The 19,802-nt window shown below is 36.7% G+C and overlaps 1 protein-coding gene across 1 annotated transcript; it reads left to right on the forward strand.

Annotated features, from left to right (window-relative positions):
• Positions 1–4,256: 4,256 nt before the first annotated feature.
• On the forward strand, positions 4,257–19,544 carry slc22a13b (solute carrier family 22 member 13b). The gene is made up of 10 exons (XM_030123972.1): positions 4,257–4,817; positions 5,858–5,961; positions 6,112–6,266; positions 9,807–9,978; positions 10,062–10,182; positions 15,263–15,357; positions 16,112–16,326; positions 16,430–16,538; positions 19,072–19,266; positions 19,351–19,544. The coding sequence occupies exons 1-10, from the start codon at positions 4,443–4,445 to the stop codon at positions 19,406–19,408; spliced, it is 1,599 nt and encodes a 532-aa protein (XP_029979832.1). The 5' UTR covers positions 4,257–4,442; the 3' UTR covers positions 19,409–19,544.
• The last annotated feature ends 258 nt before the right edge of the window (positions 19,545–19,802 follow it).

Genomic DNA, 19,802 nt, shown 5'->3' on the forward strand with positions numbered 1-19,802 from the left:
GCTAATGATCTCATGTTCTCATCTGTTCTCCAGTCTTCTCTGTCCTGCTTACATGTAGTTTAACAAAGCTGTAGCAACTGAACATGACCGGCAAAAAGACTTTGTCCAGGCAATAACTCATCGAGGCTGTAAAATATTGGAATTTTCCACCTGTTTTCAGTTTTTCATTCTTTCAATTTGCTCTATTTTTGATCGTTTTGGAGTTCAAAGCATGTTTCTCCTGATTATTTTTAATCAATAAAGAATGAGCATATCATCCTTCCCCTGGGAATTTGTTTTATTTTTAATTGTGCAACAAGATTTTCACTAAGATGTTCCAGTTGGCTGATAAATCTTTAAAGGCAAAATGTTTTGATCGAGTAAAAAAAAATTTTAACCTCATTTGTTACACCAAGAAAAAGTAGATATTAAATGGGGCTTGTGTGATATGACATTTGATATTAAGAAGAGTGCAGTAAAATTTAAATCTAAATTTCTATTAATAGTACGTTTTTTTGACACTAGTATGTTTTCAGTCTGTCTTCTCTGCCCCTTTTTTTTTGTATTTTGCTGCTGTTAATGAAATTTCCCCTTGGTGGGATCACTAAAATCTTATCTCTCTAAATAGGCTGTGCATGAAAACGAGGGTTTGAATCTCAGTGACTATTGGAAAAAAAAAAAAATCTTTTAGTTACTTTTGTCCAGAAGAGGGATTCAAAATGTGTCCATTTTCCAGCTGCGTACGACTAGTGATGCTTCACTGAGTATTTCCAATTTCTGAACCCTTAAACACCCACTGCCCTCAAACATAAGTATCTACTGACCTAAAATGTAACTTTTAAATCATTTATGAATCATTTGAATCATTAATCCCATCGATAAATTTAAATAATTCTGGTAAAAAGTAGTTTTTCAGCTGTCAGTTGCATCACACATGACCCATTTGGAAGTTCAGAAGCTCCGTAGTGAACATGGAAACACATCTTCTACAACAGGGGTTCCCAAAGTGGGGTACACGTACCCCTAGGGGTACTTGGAAGAAGCCCAGGGGGTATTTTAAATTTTTTGGGAAAAATAAGTCATCATGTACTGAATACAAAATAAATAATGAGAATTAATGCTGAAATATAAAACACAATAAAAACATTTATGAAATAGTTTTATTGTCAATCATCCTGTTTAAGCTTTGGTAACATTTTAAGAACATTTCAATTTTATATTATTCAAAATTAGTTCATCTGAGTAGCTCACTAATTACCTCCGCCAAGGAGGTTGTGTTTTTGCCAGGGTTTGTTTGTTTGTCTGTCTGTCTGTTTGTTTGTTTGTCTGTCCGTTAGTGTGCAACATAACTCAAAAAGTTATGGACAGATTTGGATAAAATTTTCAGGGTTTGTTGGAAATGGGATAAGGAAGAAATGATTAAATTTTGGTGGTGATCGGGGGTGGGGGGGCCCACGGGGGGGGGCACTGATCAGCCTTGGCGGAGGTCTGCGCTCTCCGAGTGCTTCTAGTTATTTTTTGTTGACAAAGGGTTTATTTATTCATTATTAACCAATTTTTTCTTATTAATGAAAGAGAGCACTTTCCAGTTTATATTTTGCACACAAAATTTAGTTTAATTTTTTTTTTATTTTTTTTTTTTAATTTTTATTACAGTTATATATATATATATATATATATGGTGTTTGTTTACAAAGTTTTGAAAATATAAGCAGACACTTTTGACACAAGAACAAATTTTGCCCAGTTTTTTTCAATCAAAAATGCGGAAGCAAGAGTTGGGAATATGTGGCTAAAAAGTGTGTTTCAGGGGGTTCTCCACTATAAAAAGTTTGAGAACCACTGTATGATTCACCAAGTCACATTTTCTAATGTTTTGTCTATCTTGATGTAATAACCCTTGAATTTACCCTGAGCTTTCATACTTTACATCTATATGGTCTTTAAATTAAGTAAAAAAACAAACCTTATTTTCACTGAAAAATGCAAAATGCAGTGGATGATATTTATAATAAATGCTTAGAAATCTCTTACAGAAGGTTAAATGTGGAGGAAAATTTTGGAAGTTGCTGAAAAAAAGTAGTTGTCAGTCTTTAAAGTAAATAAAGTCAATAAAAAAGAAGGCCCGCCCTCTAATACTGAGTGCAGTGTTCTGTCTTTTTGTCTCATTTGGATCTTCAGAACCTCTATAATAAATGTGTATAATTTATGAAAAAAAAGGTTTTTGTCACTGTTTGCATTTATTCAGTTGATAATATACTTATTTTCGGGCACATGTACACATCAGTTAATGAATATAAATAACTATAAGTATATATCATGAAAAAAAACTGACATTAAAATCAGAATAAAATGTTTTAAGTTGTGTATGTGGAGAAAAAATTGTTTGGAAGCTGAAAACTTTGACTTAAAACCTACAAACTGCCAGAGGTTCTGTCAGACTTCTACAGCAAAAACAGTAAAGCTATCTATTCTCAGACAAAAATAAAGATAAAATGTGGATTTTAAAGAAGTCAGATGAAACTTTGGGTTCATACTAGATGCTGACTGATGAAAAATTATAGAAAAACAGAATAAATACATGAGGGGAAGCTGTGAAATCATTGGTCTCTAGCTGTGAGGTTAAAGTGTATAGTGTTATTTGAAATGAGACAGATAATAGTGTAGAAAATCAATAACACATTTACCAAACAGCATATTTAGAAATGCATCAATGAAAAAATCCAGTAGATTTAAACAAATGCTATTGACAGCTTAATTTCCAGATGATTGTGTAGGAAGAGATGCATGTTGTTCATCTGTGTAAACCACTTTAAGCCTTTATGCTGCCTTCACTTGCACGCTCCAGGTGTTCATAGTCATACAGAATAAATCCCATTATACAGTGTAGGCTCCACACAGAGGGTTAGTAAATGTGCCAGTGGCTCCTGGTGGAGTGGTGAGAAACAAAATGAGAACCCGCCTTTCATCCAGGGTGTTTGGTGCATTTACAGAATTTACTCTCTTGCAAAACTGAGATACTGTAGATAAGTGAAGAGAGTCCTATCTCTGTTTGTGCAGATAATCAGAGAAGGGCTGCAGGAGGTCAAGGTTTCCTCTTGATAACCCTTTATGTGCACTTCCTCTAAGTCGTCATAATCCTCGTTCTCTAAAATCAAACAAAAAACAAGCGGTGCCAGGCACAACAAACCCCGCCCCTCACACGTATTTTACCAATTATAAGTAAATGGGAGGATTTTAAAAAATCATCAAAAATTTGATCTTTGACTTACCTTCCCAAAATGTAATGACATCTGTTCTAGGTCACTGGAAATCTATAAACACAGTTTGGTTTGAATTCAACCAATAGTTTTGAAGCTAAAGTGTTAATAAACAAAGAAAAAAACAAGAGGTGCCAGGCACAACAAACCCCGCCCCTCGCACGTATTGTAGCTTATTTTGGCATCGATCCAGTTGATGCCATCATGTCTATGTGTGTGCTGATGACAGCATATCAACTGCCTCTATATATGTGTCAAGTGTGTGTGAAGTAAATTGAAACAAAATCGATGTTCTTATAGATATTTGAAATTCCGCCCATTGTAAGTGAATGGGAAAAGAAAAAAAGATTTTAAAATTCATATAAAAAATGTAAAATTTGACCTCCTTTTCCCAAAATGTAATGACAGCTATTCTGGGTCACTGGTAATCTATAAACCCAATTTGGTATTAACTGAACCTATAGTTTTGCAGCTACAGACATTTGAAACTTCACCCATTATAAGTAAATGGGGAAAAAAAACTAAAAATTCATAAAAAATGTAAACTTTGAGCTATTTTTCCCAAAATGTAATCTGTTCTATTCTGGGTCGTGGGCAATCTATAAACCCAATTTAATATGAATTCAACCAATTGTTTTGCTGCTAGAATGTTAACAAACAAAGAAAGAAACCGAACCAAAAACCATACCCCCCTTGCCTCCCCTTCGGGGGGTTGGGAAAGAATCAAAAAACGTCACATCCAGATACAGTGCAACTCATGAAAATCTATGAAATCATTAATATTGTTATGACCAACACATATTAATAGACTACACACACAAAAATTCATCAAATATGATGAACACTGATAATATGATTACCAGCGTTGTCACATTTTTATTACTATTACATACAAGATATGTTTTACAGTCTACCATCACTGAGTCCATCATGTCCATATAAACCCTCCCCATTTATGGGCCCCTGAGTCCACAGCGGCCCTTAATTACACTCTTGAAAAGGACACCGGACTCAGATCTGAGAATCAGCTGCACAACCGCTGAACTTCAGCCTGAAAGCTCCTGACGAGTTGCATTTTAATACTTGGATACATGTATGTCTGTTAAACATTAACATGCAGGACACGAGTGAAGTGAACTGTGGCTGGATGTGGCTTAAAGCTGGACCTGTTTGTATCTCTGCAGTCGGAGGATACATGTCAGCATGGCCAACTTCGCAGAGATCCTGAAGGAGATAGGGGAGTTTGGTTTGTTCCAGAAGCGGCTGGTGTGTGCGTTATGTCTCCCCAGTATATTTGTGGCTTTCGATGTGATAGGCCAGGTGTTTCTAAGCGTGAGCTACCCACATCACTGCAACACCAACTGGATCTTGGAGCGTGGGCCCAACCTGACGGCTGACAGACAAAAAAATCTCACTATTCCCGTCAACAAGGATGGGATGTTTGAAAGCTGTACGATGTTCACCCCTGTGGATTTGGATTTGGCAGACATTGAAACATATGGGCTCAACAAGACAACAGAGTGTATCAATGGATCTGTTTTTGAGAAAGTCCAAGGTGCCTCCACCATCGTGACAGAGGTGAGCATCTGGGAAGTGTCATGAAGGAATAAATCAGTGGTGGGGTTTGATAGAAAGCAAATTTACGTTAAACCTTATGTAAACTATTATATGCTCCAAAATGTAGTTTGTTGTTAACTGATTTGAGTTCTTATCCCTGGGCTGCCGTACTGTCATAACTAGTGTTGCTGTTTACCAGTATGTTTTGTGAACACATTAAACCCATAAAGACCCAGTGCTACTTTTGTGACAGTTCCAAAATATTTTTCTCTATATATTTAAATTTTCTTAAGTAATTTAACACTTTTTATTAAAATATTATCCTCTGGTTTTGTGTTTTCTGAGTGTAAATCATGTATTTTCCAATATTTAATTCACTGATTATGTAGATGTTCATAAAAGCTCAGATTAAAATTGAGGGTTTACATATATATATATATATATATATGTATATATATATATATATATAAAAGTAACTTTTTCCACAAAGATGTCAATAACTGAGAGTAAACCAAGTGTCTCCATCTACTGTCATTGATTTAACCCTTGGGTTTTACTGGTGAGTCAATGTTGTAGAAGATGAGATGTTTTCACGTTCATTACGGAGCCTCTGAATGTCCACATGGGTCATATCTGATGACCATGAAAAGATGACAAACTGCATTTAACACCAATTATTTACATGCATTGATAGGATTGGTGGATCAACAGGTATTAAACCGTTTAGATCAATAGATGCTTTTGGTTGCCAGTGAATATTTGGGTCTTTATGGGTTAAAAAAAAATCCAAATTCAGTGGATTTCATTTACCTCTGAATTGTCTCCAATAGCACAAAAACTGGAAACACTCAGACAGTTCTAAGTATTTTAGAAATCACTGACTTATTCTCTACTTTCTTACTATTTCTATATTTATATTTTTATACTTCAAGTCTGTTTTGTTTGTATTTATACTTTTAATTGCCATGACAGAGATTGCTGTCAATCAAAATGTCGCTATGTAATCATATGCAATGACAATAAAGAATCTTTCTCTCTACTAACACTTCTTTCATTGTCAGTTTGACCTGGTGTGTGGTAGAAGTGATTTAATCGAGGCGTCCCAGTCCATCTACATGGCTGGACTCCTGATCGGGGCGTTGGTTTTGGGGGTGACGGCCGACAGGTACAAACCCCCATCACATCTGACACATTGCTCCTCATTGGCAAGAAATGGAATAATAACAAATCATTTAACTGAATTATGGTGTAAAAATAAGAATGGAAGGTTTCGTTTTCCGATTAGTGTAAATTCATCAGGTTTTGTCTTGTGTAGGTTTGGTCGACGCTTCGTGGTCCTGCTGTCGAAGCTCCTACTGCTGTTATTTGGAGTTGGTGTTGCTTTCTCCCCCAACATCTACGTTTACATTGCCTTAAAATTTGTGTGTGGTTTCTCAGTTTCAGGAATTCTTGCAAATGCATTTGTCATAGGTGGGTACACTGCTCACAACTGTTTTCCATTGAATATGTCACCTTTGCATTACAATGTCTGTCTATCTATCTATCTATCTATCTATCTATCTATCTATCTATCTATCTATCTATCTATCTATCTATCTATCTATCTATCTATCTATCTATCTATCTATCTATCTATCTATCTATCTATCTATCCATCCATCCATCCATCCATCCATCCATCCATCCATCCATCCATCCATCCATCCATCCATCCATCCATCCATCCATCCATCCATCCATCCATCCATCCATCCATCCATCCATCCATCCATCCATCCACTGTACAAATGCATTATGTAAAAACCCTACAAACATTTTTTATAGACTGTAATAACACCCACATTTTTAAAATCTGATACATTTTGTAATATCACACTTATATAATGTCATAAGTGTGTAATTCCTTCTATTTACCATGAAAGGTAAACATTGTGGACCCTTCATAAAATTCAGTATCTTGTCCATCTGTCGGAGCAGGGGGGTGCGATCCATAACTAATGAAACTTATGCTGGTGTGGAAGGAAAATTAAACTTTACATGCTTTCAACTCCCCACTCCAGTCTTCTATTCCTCTATTATACAGTGAACCTTGCACGACATTTTCACACCTTCTAACCTGTAACCACTGGGCCTGCTCCACTGCTGCTCTATGGGCCCCCCACAAATGCTGGGTCCCATGAATTTGTCATGTTTATCCCCCCTCAACGGCACCCCAGTATATAATCAATATACTGCAGTGGTTGTTGCAGTAGTTATTATTATTATTATGTTATTATTTGATCCTACATTGAGGTACCTACACTACCGGTTAAAAGTTTTAGAACACCCCAGTTTTTCCAGTTTTGTACTGAAATTCAAGCAGTTCAAGTCCAATGAACCGCTTGAAATGGTACAAAGGACTTGCTTACTACGACCACTATCTTCACTGTGCTTGAAGCTGTTGTCCTGTGAGTCGCCTATCCCTCCAGCTGTTGACTGTCATAAACTTGTCTTCTGATTCTGTTGTGGCTTTGGTTCTGCCAGACCTCTTCCTGTCAGCATTTCCCCCAGTTTCTGAGTGCCTTTGGATGGTGAAGGAAACTGGACTTACTGACACCTGGACTTTCTTGGACATTTCTCTGTAGGACAGACCTACATTTTTCAGTGTTCCGATGGTCTGTCTCTCTTCTATCGTTAATTGCCTTTTCCCATTTTCCATTTTTATAGTAACACACTACTTTCTGCAGTACAATACTGTTCAAATAATGCTCACAATGGTATGGTACCAAAGTGTGTTCCAACACTACTTTTCTGCAGACAGAGGGGGTTGGAAGGAATTCACAAATGTTGGGACACCTGTAGGAGTTGGTAGCACCAACTTTCCAGGCTTGATCAACCTCCACTGCTGCAGAACTGCTTTAAGTTGTTAACCCATTTCTTGTTTGCCTTTTTGTATAATTCTGAAATGTACATTATTTTTCAGTTTTGTTTAACCCTTTTATGCATAGTGGTCACTACAGTGGACAGCTATTCTACAGCTGTTCTCTTGTATATTCATGAGTTTTGTTGTTTTAGTTGCAGATCAGCCAATACAGAGGATGTTTACGCACCATCCCATACACTGCAGTTCATACCATTATTGTAATTTTGCTGGGTTTTTTTTTTTTTTTTTGGATCAATTTTTTAATTTATTTTCATTGTGCATCTCCGAAAGTATAATACACAAAAAAGAAAGAAATTCAAATTTTATGATACATTTTATGATATTTTGTGACACACAAAGTCCCCCCCACCCCCAGAACCAATGGTGACCCCATACCAACCCAAGTAACTTTGCTGTTCTTGATAAGCCTGATCTGCAGTAACATGTTTGAGTGTAAATCAGTTGCTACTAAAAATTGCGAATATAATAAAAACATCAGATTAGCTGCATTAAAAATGCTTTTATTTCACAGTTTTCACACAGTATAACACTTTCTGATATTGTGTTTTAAATACATGTTTCTTTGCTTCAAAAATTAAACACATGGTATCCAGCTGAGTGGACATTTTTGAAACTCTATAAAAAATAAAAGAAAAAAAAGTTCATTAAAAAAATTCAATCGTATTGCTTTTTCATGCCTAAAGAGGATTAAAAACACTCAGGAAAAAAATATTGATTAAAGTTCTCATAATTCATGCATGAAAGGGTTAACCTTACCTTTTGTTATTTTTATTATTTTTTTTTTACCTCTGACAGTTCACTGCTTACCTTTGTACCATTTCAAGCTGTTCATTGGACTTGAACTGCTTGAATTTCAATACAAAACTGGAAAAATTGAGGTGTTCTAAAACTTTTGACCGGTATTGTAACTCTAACAAACCCAAACAGACGTCTTCATCTGTACATGTTATACACAGATCAGTTATAATATTAGTGGTGATAATACTGATCATAACTATAGTACCTTTCACTGGGTTTGGATATACTGGGTAGTAGGTGAACATTTAGTCAAAGCCAATGTGTTAGAAGCAGCAAAATGATCAACATAAGGAACTGAGTGACTCTGACCAGGTCCATATTGTAACGGTGATGACTAGGTCAGAGCATCTCCACAACTGAAGGTCTTGTTGGGTGTTCCTGGTCTGCTGTGGTTAGTACCGACCAAAAACGGACAAAGGAAGGACACCCCAACCTTGGGACAAGGTGATAGATAAATACAACTGATCCATGGAAGTCCACCTCTACCTTCAGGACTTCATGGATCTGCTGCTAACGTCTTGGTCCAAATACCACAGCACACCTTCAGAGGTCTGGTGGAGTCCAGGCCTTGGGTCAGAGCTGTTTTTATGGAAAAAAGGGAACCTACACAATAATAAACAGGTGGGGAAAATGTTATGCTTGATTAGTTGAGATCCGGTCAGTGTTCTTTAGATACTTTTGGTAGCTTCTAATCACTTTACATTGGGAATTAAATACAAGTTCTGCAGATGCTCTGGCCCAGTGCTTTGACCATCACATGTCACCCTTCAGATCCATGCTTCTGCCCATTCTGCTGTTTCCAACACACCAACTTTGAGGTCTACATGTTCACTTGGTGCCTAATATATCCCACTTACTGACAGGTCCCACTGGATTGAGATCATCAGTACTAATATCACTCTGTCTGTCAGTGGTCATAACAATATAGCTAATTTGTAATCATTAAGCTAAATTAAACTGCTGTCATGGTTGAGTTGGATCTTAGTCGAAAAGCTACATCAGAGCAGCAACAAAATCAGCTTGTTACTGTATCAAACTCAGGGACTTCATTCCAAAAACTGTCCTGGACCTATAGCAGAGTTGACTCCAGGGATGTTTTGACTTCTAAAAAGACACCAAAAAATGCAGCTGTTGAAGTAAATGATCTGTGTTTTGTAAAAACTATGATAGAATGACTTTATGTTTTACAATATCTGAGGAAATGTGTTTGCACAGTGAAGTCAGAATTCATTATGTTATTCATTGTTTTGATTTGCTCTAGTAATTCGGTCTGTTGCATGACTTTGAAGGTGGAGAATGGAGCGATTCCTCTAAATTTGCTCTCTGCACTACCATCTGCCACGTTTTTTTCCCCCTTGGACTGATAATGTTGTCCGGCATCGCCTATTTGATCCGCAACTGGAGGATCCTGCAGCTGGTGCTCTTCTGCCCTCTTGTCATTGTCCTGGGAATCTTTTACTGGTCAGAACCCTCTCAGACTCACCTTTTAACAGCAGATAGTCATTACTAAATTCATTATGACTTGTGGTGTGTTTTCCCATTAGGGTTCTCCCAGAGTCAGCTCGCTGGCTCCTTACCCAGGGCAAAAAGGAGCAGGCCATTAAAGAGATCCAGAGGGCAGCCAGGGTCAATAAGAGGAGCATCTCAGAAGACCTGTTGAACAAGGTGAGCAGCAATAAGATCTACAAAATAAATGACTTAAAGCACAGGTGTTAAACATATGGCCCACCAAAGGGTTCCATGCGATGTGTGTGTGATGAATTTATGAAATGAAAAACTTACACTGAGATATTAAAATCATTTTAGTTCATGTTCCTCATTTAGACCAATATGATCTAAAGTGGATCAGACCAGCAAAATAGTTTCATAATAACCTATAAATAATGACAACTCCAAATTTTTCTCCTTATTTTATTGTGAAATAAAGGGAAAATTACATGTATATGATTACATTTACAAACTAGAAGCACTCGGAGAGCGCAGACCTCCGCCAAGGCTGATCAGTGGCGCCCCCCGTGGGCCCCCCCCACCCCCGATCACCACCAAAATTTAATCATTTCTTCCTTATCCCATTTCCAACAAACCCTGAAAATTTCATCCAAATCTGTCCATAACTTTTTGAGTTATGTTGCACACTAACGGACAGACAAACAGACAGACAGACAGACAAACAAACAAACAAACCCTGGCAAAAACATAAACTCCTTGGCAGAGGTAACTATCCTTTCACAAAACATATGAACAACTTGAACAAATATGAAAAACCTGAAATGTCTTAATAGAAACAAGTGCAATTTTAACAATATTCTGCCTGTTACTAAATGTTTTGTGTAGTTGCAGATGCATTATTATTATCTGTAAGTTATATGGCATATGTGTAAATGATAAACTGAGGCATAATATTGTTAAAATTGGACTTCAATTTGCTTAAGATATTTCAGGTTGTTCATGTTATTCACATTTTTTTAAGGAAACTTTGCAGATGTAAACATTTTCATAATGTAATTTTCCCTTTGTCATCCTATGTTACTGGTCCGGCCCACGTCAGATCATTTTGGTTTCAATGTGGCCCCTGAACTAAAATGAGTTTGACACCCCTGACTTTAAGGGTACCTGTAGTGAATTTTCATTGCCAGCTATCTCAAAAGATCATGTATAATACTAGCAGTTCCGTCAGATAACTAAGTCACTGCTCCATCAGTCAGACATGGTCAGAGACATGTTTCCTCCTTCACGGGCTGTTTCAGCACCAATAGTGATGCAGACTTGTATTATCTGACTGGTCACTGACCTTGTGCAACAGACATCAGTCTAAGACACAGGTGTCAAACATGCGGCCCAGGGGCCAAATCCGGCCCACCAAAGGGTCCAGTTCGGCCCTTGGGATGAATTTGTGAAAAGCAAAAATCATACTAAAATGTTAACAATCCTTTTAGTTCAGGTTCCACATTCAGACCAATTCAATTTCAAGTGGGTGGGACTTGTAAAATATTATCAAAATAACATATAAATAATGACAACTCCCAATTTTTCTCTTTGTAAATGTAAATATTTTCATGTATTTACACTAAAACAGTTTAAAATGTGAATAACCTGAACAAATATGAACAACCTGAAATGTCTTAAGAGAAGTAAGTACAATTTTAACAAGATTCTGCCTGTTATTAAATGTTTGGTGTATTTTTTACATTATAATGTAAATGTGTAAATGATAAACTGAGGCAGAATATTGTTAAAATTACACTTATTTTTTCAGTTTTCATAGTGTAAATTAACTTTTTTCGCTCTAAAACATAGAGAAAAGTTTGGAGTTGACATTATTTATATATTATTATGTTATTTTTTTACTGGTCCGGCCCACTTCAGATCAAATTTAGCTGAATGTGGCCCCTGAACTAAAATGAGTTTGACACCCCTGGTCTAAGATGACACATCATTGACCAGTGCTGAGTCGCATCTCAAGGACAATGGCAGAGTGCAAAGCTTACGGCTGCACAAACAAGTGCAAACATGTGCTTTCCACTCAGTCTTGCTCACCGACTGCTGCTTGTTTACTTACACTTATCACCCGGAATCAACAACAAGTACATCACGTCTAGCTGGTTATGGCTGCTCCCCACATCATAAAACACATCACATTGCATCATAAAAAAATCCAGTGTGCTGCATTTATGATGATCTCTTTTGCTTTTAAGCAGTGTCGTATAGTAACAAAGTAATAATACTTCACTACTGTACTCAAGTATGTTTTGAGAGAATTCGTACTTTACTGAGTATTTTTACCTCCGCCAAGGAAAGGTGGAGGTTATGTTTTCATCGGGGTTTGTCTGGTTGTTTGTCTGTTTGTTTGTTAATAAGAATACTCAAAAAGTTATGGAAGGATTTGGATGAAATATTCAGAAAATGTTGACACTGGCACAAGGAACAAATAATTAAATTTTATTGGTGATTGGGGGGGGGGGCTGATCTGCCTTGGCGGAGGTCTGCGCTGTCTGGGTGCTTTTCCACTACTTTCACTTTTACATTACTACATTTCCTATCTCAGTTGCATACTTCTACTATGTTACATTTTTAATGCACAGTATCGTTTCTCGTTACAAAAAATAAATGAAAGGAAATTTGATGTTTTCACTGCTGAGGTGACTGCAACAAAGTCAGGAAGATGATTTGTCATTGGGATTAATCATATAACGCACAAGTGCAAACGACGATCCACACTCAACCTGTTGGCAATCTGTTGATGTGAGCAGCAACAGTTGGCAGCAATCTCCTAAGCGGCAGCAGCTATGGAAGAAGCCATGGTCATCCGTGGCTGCTGTCGCCACCACTTGTTTTTTGGATACGTTGATTACGAAGTGGCTCCATGTTCTGAGGTGTCACATAAGCTTCATAGTTTTCTTTTCTTTTTTCTTTTCAAAATTCTGACATATATAATACCAGCTGTAGCCTACTCCTGTTTAGGTTTTTGAAGCGTGTGATGTTGGCATCATTTTCAATATTTTGACTGCTTGTCTTTTACTTTTACCATTTTTTAAAATCCTTGATAAACTTTATAATATTCCAAATTATGACTGCCTTTGGTTGGTATTAACATTTACTTGTACTTTTACTTTCATTACTTGAGTACATTTAATTGTACAGGGTGTTCCAAAATCTTTGACATCATTTCTCCACCACACTGGAAACTCAGTGTGCAACCTTATCAAGAAATAGCCAGGAAGATGGATTGGACGTGTTAATGTTGGAGACAACATGCAATTGAAAGGGCCCCCATGCTCACCTGACATAACACCATGCGATTTCTTTCTGTGGGGTTACGTTAAAGGACTGGTCTGTATCCCACTACTTCCAACTCAAGAGGAGAATCATTGAGGCTCTGGAGAATGTTACCCACAACATGCTGCAGCGAGTGTGGCAGGAACTCCACTACCGACTTGATGTGTGCCACGTCACAAGCAGCGCACACATTGAACATTTGTCATAACTTTGGAACATTATAAAATTACCATCCCCTAGGATTTTTCATTTGAAATTTGAAGAATAAAACATTTTATGTTCAAAATCAATCCTGTTAAGTATAATTTCTCCTGACCATGTAGTCACTTCAATATGGACATCTCAAATAATGCCAATTTTTTTGGGACACCCTGTAGATTACTTGATATACTTAACCTTCCTCTTGTGTTAGCTTTCGGTTACCACCTGTTATGTTAATGGGTCAGTTTTGACCCATGTCTTAAATCAGCTGTAAAATACACTAAAAATAATTATCTATCATCCAGTTGGTTTCTCATCTCTTGGGTACCTTAGGCTTCCTTAGCCATGAAAATATTGGTTTTAATATTTTTGGTGTGGGCCTCTGGGCCTTTTTTTGTCCGTATATCCCTCACTGTGCACTGTGCCAGTCACCAACTCTATACTGAACTGACCTCACATGTGTGGATGTACCCGTCTGTGCTTGTTTTGTGTTTGTGCAGGTATAACAAGGCAAAATGAGAATCCCCAAAAGCTCACATGATTGGTAGTGGAGCTGGCTGTCAATCTGTTGGCTGACAGTGCACTTATGATTTCACCTTTGGCTCTAATTATTGCTTTATAATCATATTTTTTTATAACTGAGTCAAAACTGACCCTAACAACACAAAGGTCATAATTTCAACCAGAGCATTTCATAATTTAGTGATTTGTAATTTTTTTTGTATTATGTTGTTGAAATAGAGGTTCTGGACAAAGTCAAAAAGCCTTGATGCAATAAAAAAAAAAAATTTGTGGTTCTTTAATGCATTTAAAACCTAAAATGGGTCAGTACCGACCCTAACACAAGAGGAAGGTTAAAGGTGGGGTATGAGATCTTAGAAAAACGGTTCGAGCAAGCTACTTTTTGAAAATACTCAATTCAAAAGTCCCAACTCCTTTCTTCAGACATCCCCCCGAAGCCACACCTCCAGAGTACTGGCACCTGAAATGCTTGCGCTCCAGGGTTCAGGAGCGCTGCACAGCAACAATTCGCCTGGCTCCCCCGGCTCCAATCCATGCATACCTCATTCAGTCTCCTCCAACACCTCTGCTCTTACAGAACAGGCCCAGTTCATACCTATCTGGCTAACGTTACATTCCCCAGTGATTTATGTTAGTGACACAACAGTTTGAACAGTGAACTTTCTATCCTAATATATCTAATATAGCCAAGCTCTGGCTCTGGCTTCGTTTCCTGAACAAGTGCTCCAAGCCTTTGAGAATGCATGATTCATGCACGATGAGGGGTACGTGCAAAGGGGGGAGGGACAAACGGCAGTTGAGTTTGATCGACATGTCACCGTTAAATCATTTCGATTGGGCGCTTAAAATGATTGGATGGTGTTTCTCAGTCCTGTCCGTTCCACAGGTGACTAGATTTTTTTATTTTTGTGTTAGAGCAATTAATGAATTGGCTGTAATCGGGTTGTGAAGGAGATTTTAAGCAATATAGTAAAAAATGCTCCAGGAAAACATCTCACACCCCACCTTTAAGTACCTTTAAGTAAATTCTACTGTAGATATTTAAAGACTTGTACTTAAGCAGCATTTCAGTTCGTGACTTTAACTTATACCAAAGTAATTTTTTGGTAGAATACTTGTACTTCTACTCAGGTGTGACTTTCCACTGCTTGTAAGTGATGCACAGAACACAATTAATGCTGTAAGCATGACTAGAGGTTCACTTTAATACACTGAACTAACTGAACTATTGTAAATAATTGTCTAGCTGGATGGAGAATGTTCATCAAAAGGAGGGAAAATACTGGACATCTTTGAAATACCATATCTGAGAAAACGCATCGCCATAATGAGCTTCACCTGGTGAGTGCTTGTCTAAAACACAGGTGTCAAACATGCGGCCCAGGGGCCAAATCCGGCCTGCCAAAGGGTCCAGTCTGGCCCTTGGGATGAATTTGTGAAAAGCAAAAATTACACTAAGATGTTAACAATCCTTTTAGTTCAGGTTCCACATTCAGACCAATTCAATTTCAAGTGGGCGGGACTTGTAAAATATTATCAAAATAACATATAAATAATGACAACTCCCAATTTTTCTCTTTGTAAATGTAAATATTTTCATGTATTTACACTAAAACAGTTTAAAATGTAACCTGAACAAATATGAACAACCTGAAATGTCTTAAGAGAAGTAAGTACAATTTTAACAAGATTCTGCCTGTTATTAAATGTTTGGTGTGTTTTTTATATTATAATGTAAATGTATAAATGATAAACTGAAGCATGATATTGTTAAAATTACACCTATTTTTTGCAGTTTGTTCATGTTATTCACATCTTTTGAAAGGATAGTTTTTAGATGTAAACCTTTTCATAGTTTAAATTAACTTTTTTCACTGTAAAACATAGAGAAAAGTTTGGAGTTGACATTATTTATATATTACTATGTTATTTTTTTCCTGGTCTGGCCCACTTCAGATCAGATTTAGCTGAATGTGGCCTCTGAACTAAAATGAGTTTGACACCCCTGGTCTAAAACACAACATGCAGCCACATCTGAGCCTTTAAGCCTTTGTGTGCCCTGACACTGAGTTTGTCTCGTTTTCATCGTGGATAGGTTTGGAACTAGTCTGATGTACTACGGTTTCAGCCTGAATGTTGGCAACTTCGGCCTGGATATCTATCTCACCCAGTTCATCTTTGGACTGGTGGAGCTTCCTGCACGTCTGGGCTGTTTGCCACTTATTCAGTACTTTGGGAGGAGAGTATGTCAGGCTGGTTTCCTCTTATTTGGAGGTGCTGCTTGTCTTGGGATCCTTGCTGTTCCCAGAGGTAATTTGCTAAACATAAACAGACATTTGCTCTTTGCTTTGTAACAGTTGTCCTTGTGTTTGCTTTACATGTGTTTATGTCTGACTCATTATTTGTCCTCCAGACCTTCCTGTAGTGATTACAGTCATAGCTGTACTGGGGAAATTTGCTGCCACTGCCTGTTTCTCCCTTGTCTATATCTATGCTGCAGAACTATACCCTACAGTACTAAGGTAAGGTAGGCACAGAGGTGGTAACAGTACACACTGTCTTTACTCATGTAGAAATGCTGACCCCTGAGTAATTGTACCCTTTAAAGGTAACATAATAGGCTATTCCTGTAATGTGACTCAAATTTGTTAATAGTTTGCTAAAATAAGAAACATTAACTTTGGTCAAAGTTGCAAAAAGTGAGTATGCTTACATGCAGACTAATATTTAACCCATAAAGACCCAAACATCCACTGTCGACCAAAACCATCTACTGATCAAAAATATTTAATAACTTCTGAACCATTTGTCCTATCAATACATGTAAATAATTGGTGTAAAATGCAGTTTGTCATCTTTTCATGGTCATCAGATATGACCCATCTGGATGTTCAGAGGCTCTGTAGTGAACATGGAAACACTGTCATCTTCTACAGCACAGGTGTCAAACATGCGGCCCGGGGGCCAAATCTGGCCCGCCAAAGGTTCCATTCAGGCCTGCAGGATGAAAGTGCAAAAATTAACCTGAACAGTCCAGGTTGTCAAAATTATTTTGGTTCAGGCTCCACATACAGACCAATGTGATCTACTGTAAAAAATAACAACACAATAACCCATAAATAATGACAACTACAAATTTTCTTTGTGAAAAATTATGTAGAAAAAATTTAGGGAAAAAAACAACATTACACTGTGAAAGTATTTACATTTACAAAACTATTCTTTCACAATAAAATGCAACTAAATACATAAATAAAAACGAAGATGAACAACCTGAAATGGGCAATTTGAACAATATTCTGCCTGTTACTAAATGTTTTGTGCATTTATGGATCCACTGTGATCTGTAGTTGTGTTAATAATAAGAGATGTAATATTGTAAAAATTGTTCAAGTCCAAAATTTTAACACTACTCTGCCTGTTACCAAATGTTTACGTAACATTGTGTGTAAATGTACATGTGTAAATAATAAGTTGAGGCATTATATTGTTCAAATTGCACTACTTTTTGAAATGAAATTTATGTTTTTTCAGGTTATTCACATCTTTTTTGTAAAATGTAAATATTTTCATAATTTAATTGGGGGTTTTTTGTACTAAAATAAAAAGAAAAACTTGGATTTGTCATTATTTCAAGGTTAAGTCATTATTTTACTGGTCTGGCCCACTTGAGATCAAATTGGGCTTAATATGGCCCCTGAACTAAAATGAGTTTGACACCCCAGTTCTACAGCATTGATTCACCAGTAAAACCCAAGGAGTTGGATCAATGACAGTGGATGGAGACACCGGGTTTATGTTCAGTTATTGATATATTTGCTGAAAAAGTCAATTTTTCTTCAGTATTCTCTGTTTCTGATAATAACCCTCAACTTTTATCTCAACTTTTATGAACATCTACATGATCAGTAAATTAAATAGAAGAAAATACGTGGCTTTCATTGAAAAAACACATAATTCAGAGGATAGTATTATAATAAAAGGTGATAAATCATTAAAGAAAACATTTATTTGGGAACTGCCACAAAACTATAACTGGGTCTTTATGGGGTAACTATTATTCCAAATGTGACAATATTCTGAATTTAACAGGTGCCATCTAAACAGTAAATTCTTCTTGGATATTCTAAATTAAGCCTTTTTCTGAATGTATTTTTCCATTTCAAACATGTGGGATGTACCAGTATCGTTCCAGTTTTATGAGGGCTCTTTGGGTGTTTTTTTTAATTTTTTTAAAATTTTTTTATTTTTTTACAATCTATCACAAATTAATGTTTTACATGTTTTACAGCAGATTGTCACACATAACCTGTTGTTTATGGTGTTCAAGTAAAGACAAAGATCCTCTCTTGTAGAGATGGATGACTCCAAAAAAAAGTCAATCACTCCTTCTGGTAAACATCATGAAAGAGGATAACACGAAAACTATAAAAAAGACATTATTTTTAAAGGCAGAGCTGCACGTAAATGGGAATATTAGAGGGATATTCATTTTTTATTGGCCAAGCACACAGCTTATTGGGAATATTGTCTTTTTCAGATTTGGGGGAAAAAGCAAAAATTCATGTTACATCGTTATGCTCTTGCGTGCATTGTGTGTGATGTGCACCAGTTATTATTGGATTATCTTTTCTTTGCCATTTAGGTTGAATTCAGTACTGAGAAGGCACTAAGTGAGTAAATTATGTCATGAAGTATTCACCGGTACTTAATTTCAATAATGTATGTAAATTCGCCGCATTAGCTGATGTTAGCATTAATTCGATTCACTTTTACAAACAAAACACAACTTTTATGTGTTAAAACCTTTCTTAAATAGTTGAAGTGACTTGATAGTGTTTGTTGTTACACTTTTAGTGGATGCAGTTGGTGTTTTTAGGAAGTTCTAGTTTCATCCCTTGTTGTTCTCCAAATTCATCCACTTGTTTCCAAAAAATAAATAAGTAATAAGTCGTGTTGCACATCTTAGAGCTTAAAAATTCCAGTTGACAAGCCAGTGGGTGACATCACAGAGTGTTTGTCCGCCATTACATAAAACAGTTAATTCTCTGACAGGCAGAAGGGTTTAGGTCTGAACGCTATGTGCGCTCGAGTGGCGGGCATCCTGGCTCCACTGATCAGGCTCCTGGACGTCTACCACTTCACCATCCCCATGCTGATCTACGGCATCATCCCCATCATATCTGGACTTGTGTGTCTGCTACTGCCGGAGACCCGCAATGTTGAACTCCAGGACCATGCAGAAGTCACGTAAGCAGATCAGACCGATATTATACCAAGATTAACTCAAACCTAATGGAGATCCAGTTCTGACCCTCTTGTTTCTAATTGCAGAAAACATCAGAGTGGAACTGACATGAAGGAAAAGACAGGGAAGGGTACCAAACTGTGAATTCTAATGGTTTTAAGATCATGTGCTTGCCCTGAAGTGAAGTCATTTACTTTACTTAAGGTTTTTTCTGTCATTACATCACTTTTTAGTAATTTATAACTGGGATTTATATGTATTTAAATTATATTTGTTTCTTTTCTAATAAGCAAGACATTTTGTTATATATGCAGTATGTATTTGCATGAATTTGCACATTTGTACTGTCCGAAAATCCACAAAGTCGCATCAATCAATATTTTAACCCATAAAGACCCGCGCTACTTTTATTTTAGTTCCCAAATGAAATTTTCTCTCTATCAAACCTTTCTGAAGTGATTTATCACCATTTATTATAATAATATTCTCTGTATTTTGCATTTTATTTGTATAAATCAGATATTTTCCTGTATTTAAT

Source organism: Sphaeramia orbicularis, chromosome 20, assembly GCF_902148855.1.
Source record: "Sphaeramia orbicularis chromosome 20, fSphaOr1.1, whole genome shotgun sequence".
NCBI classification, from domain to species: domain Eukaryota; kingdom Metazoa; phylum Chordata; class Actinopteri; order Kurtiformes; family Apogonidae; genus Sphaeramia; species Sphaeramia orbicularis.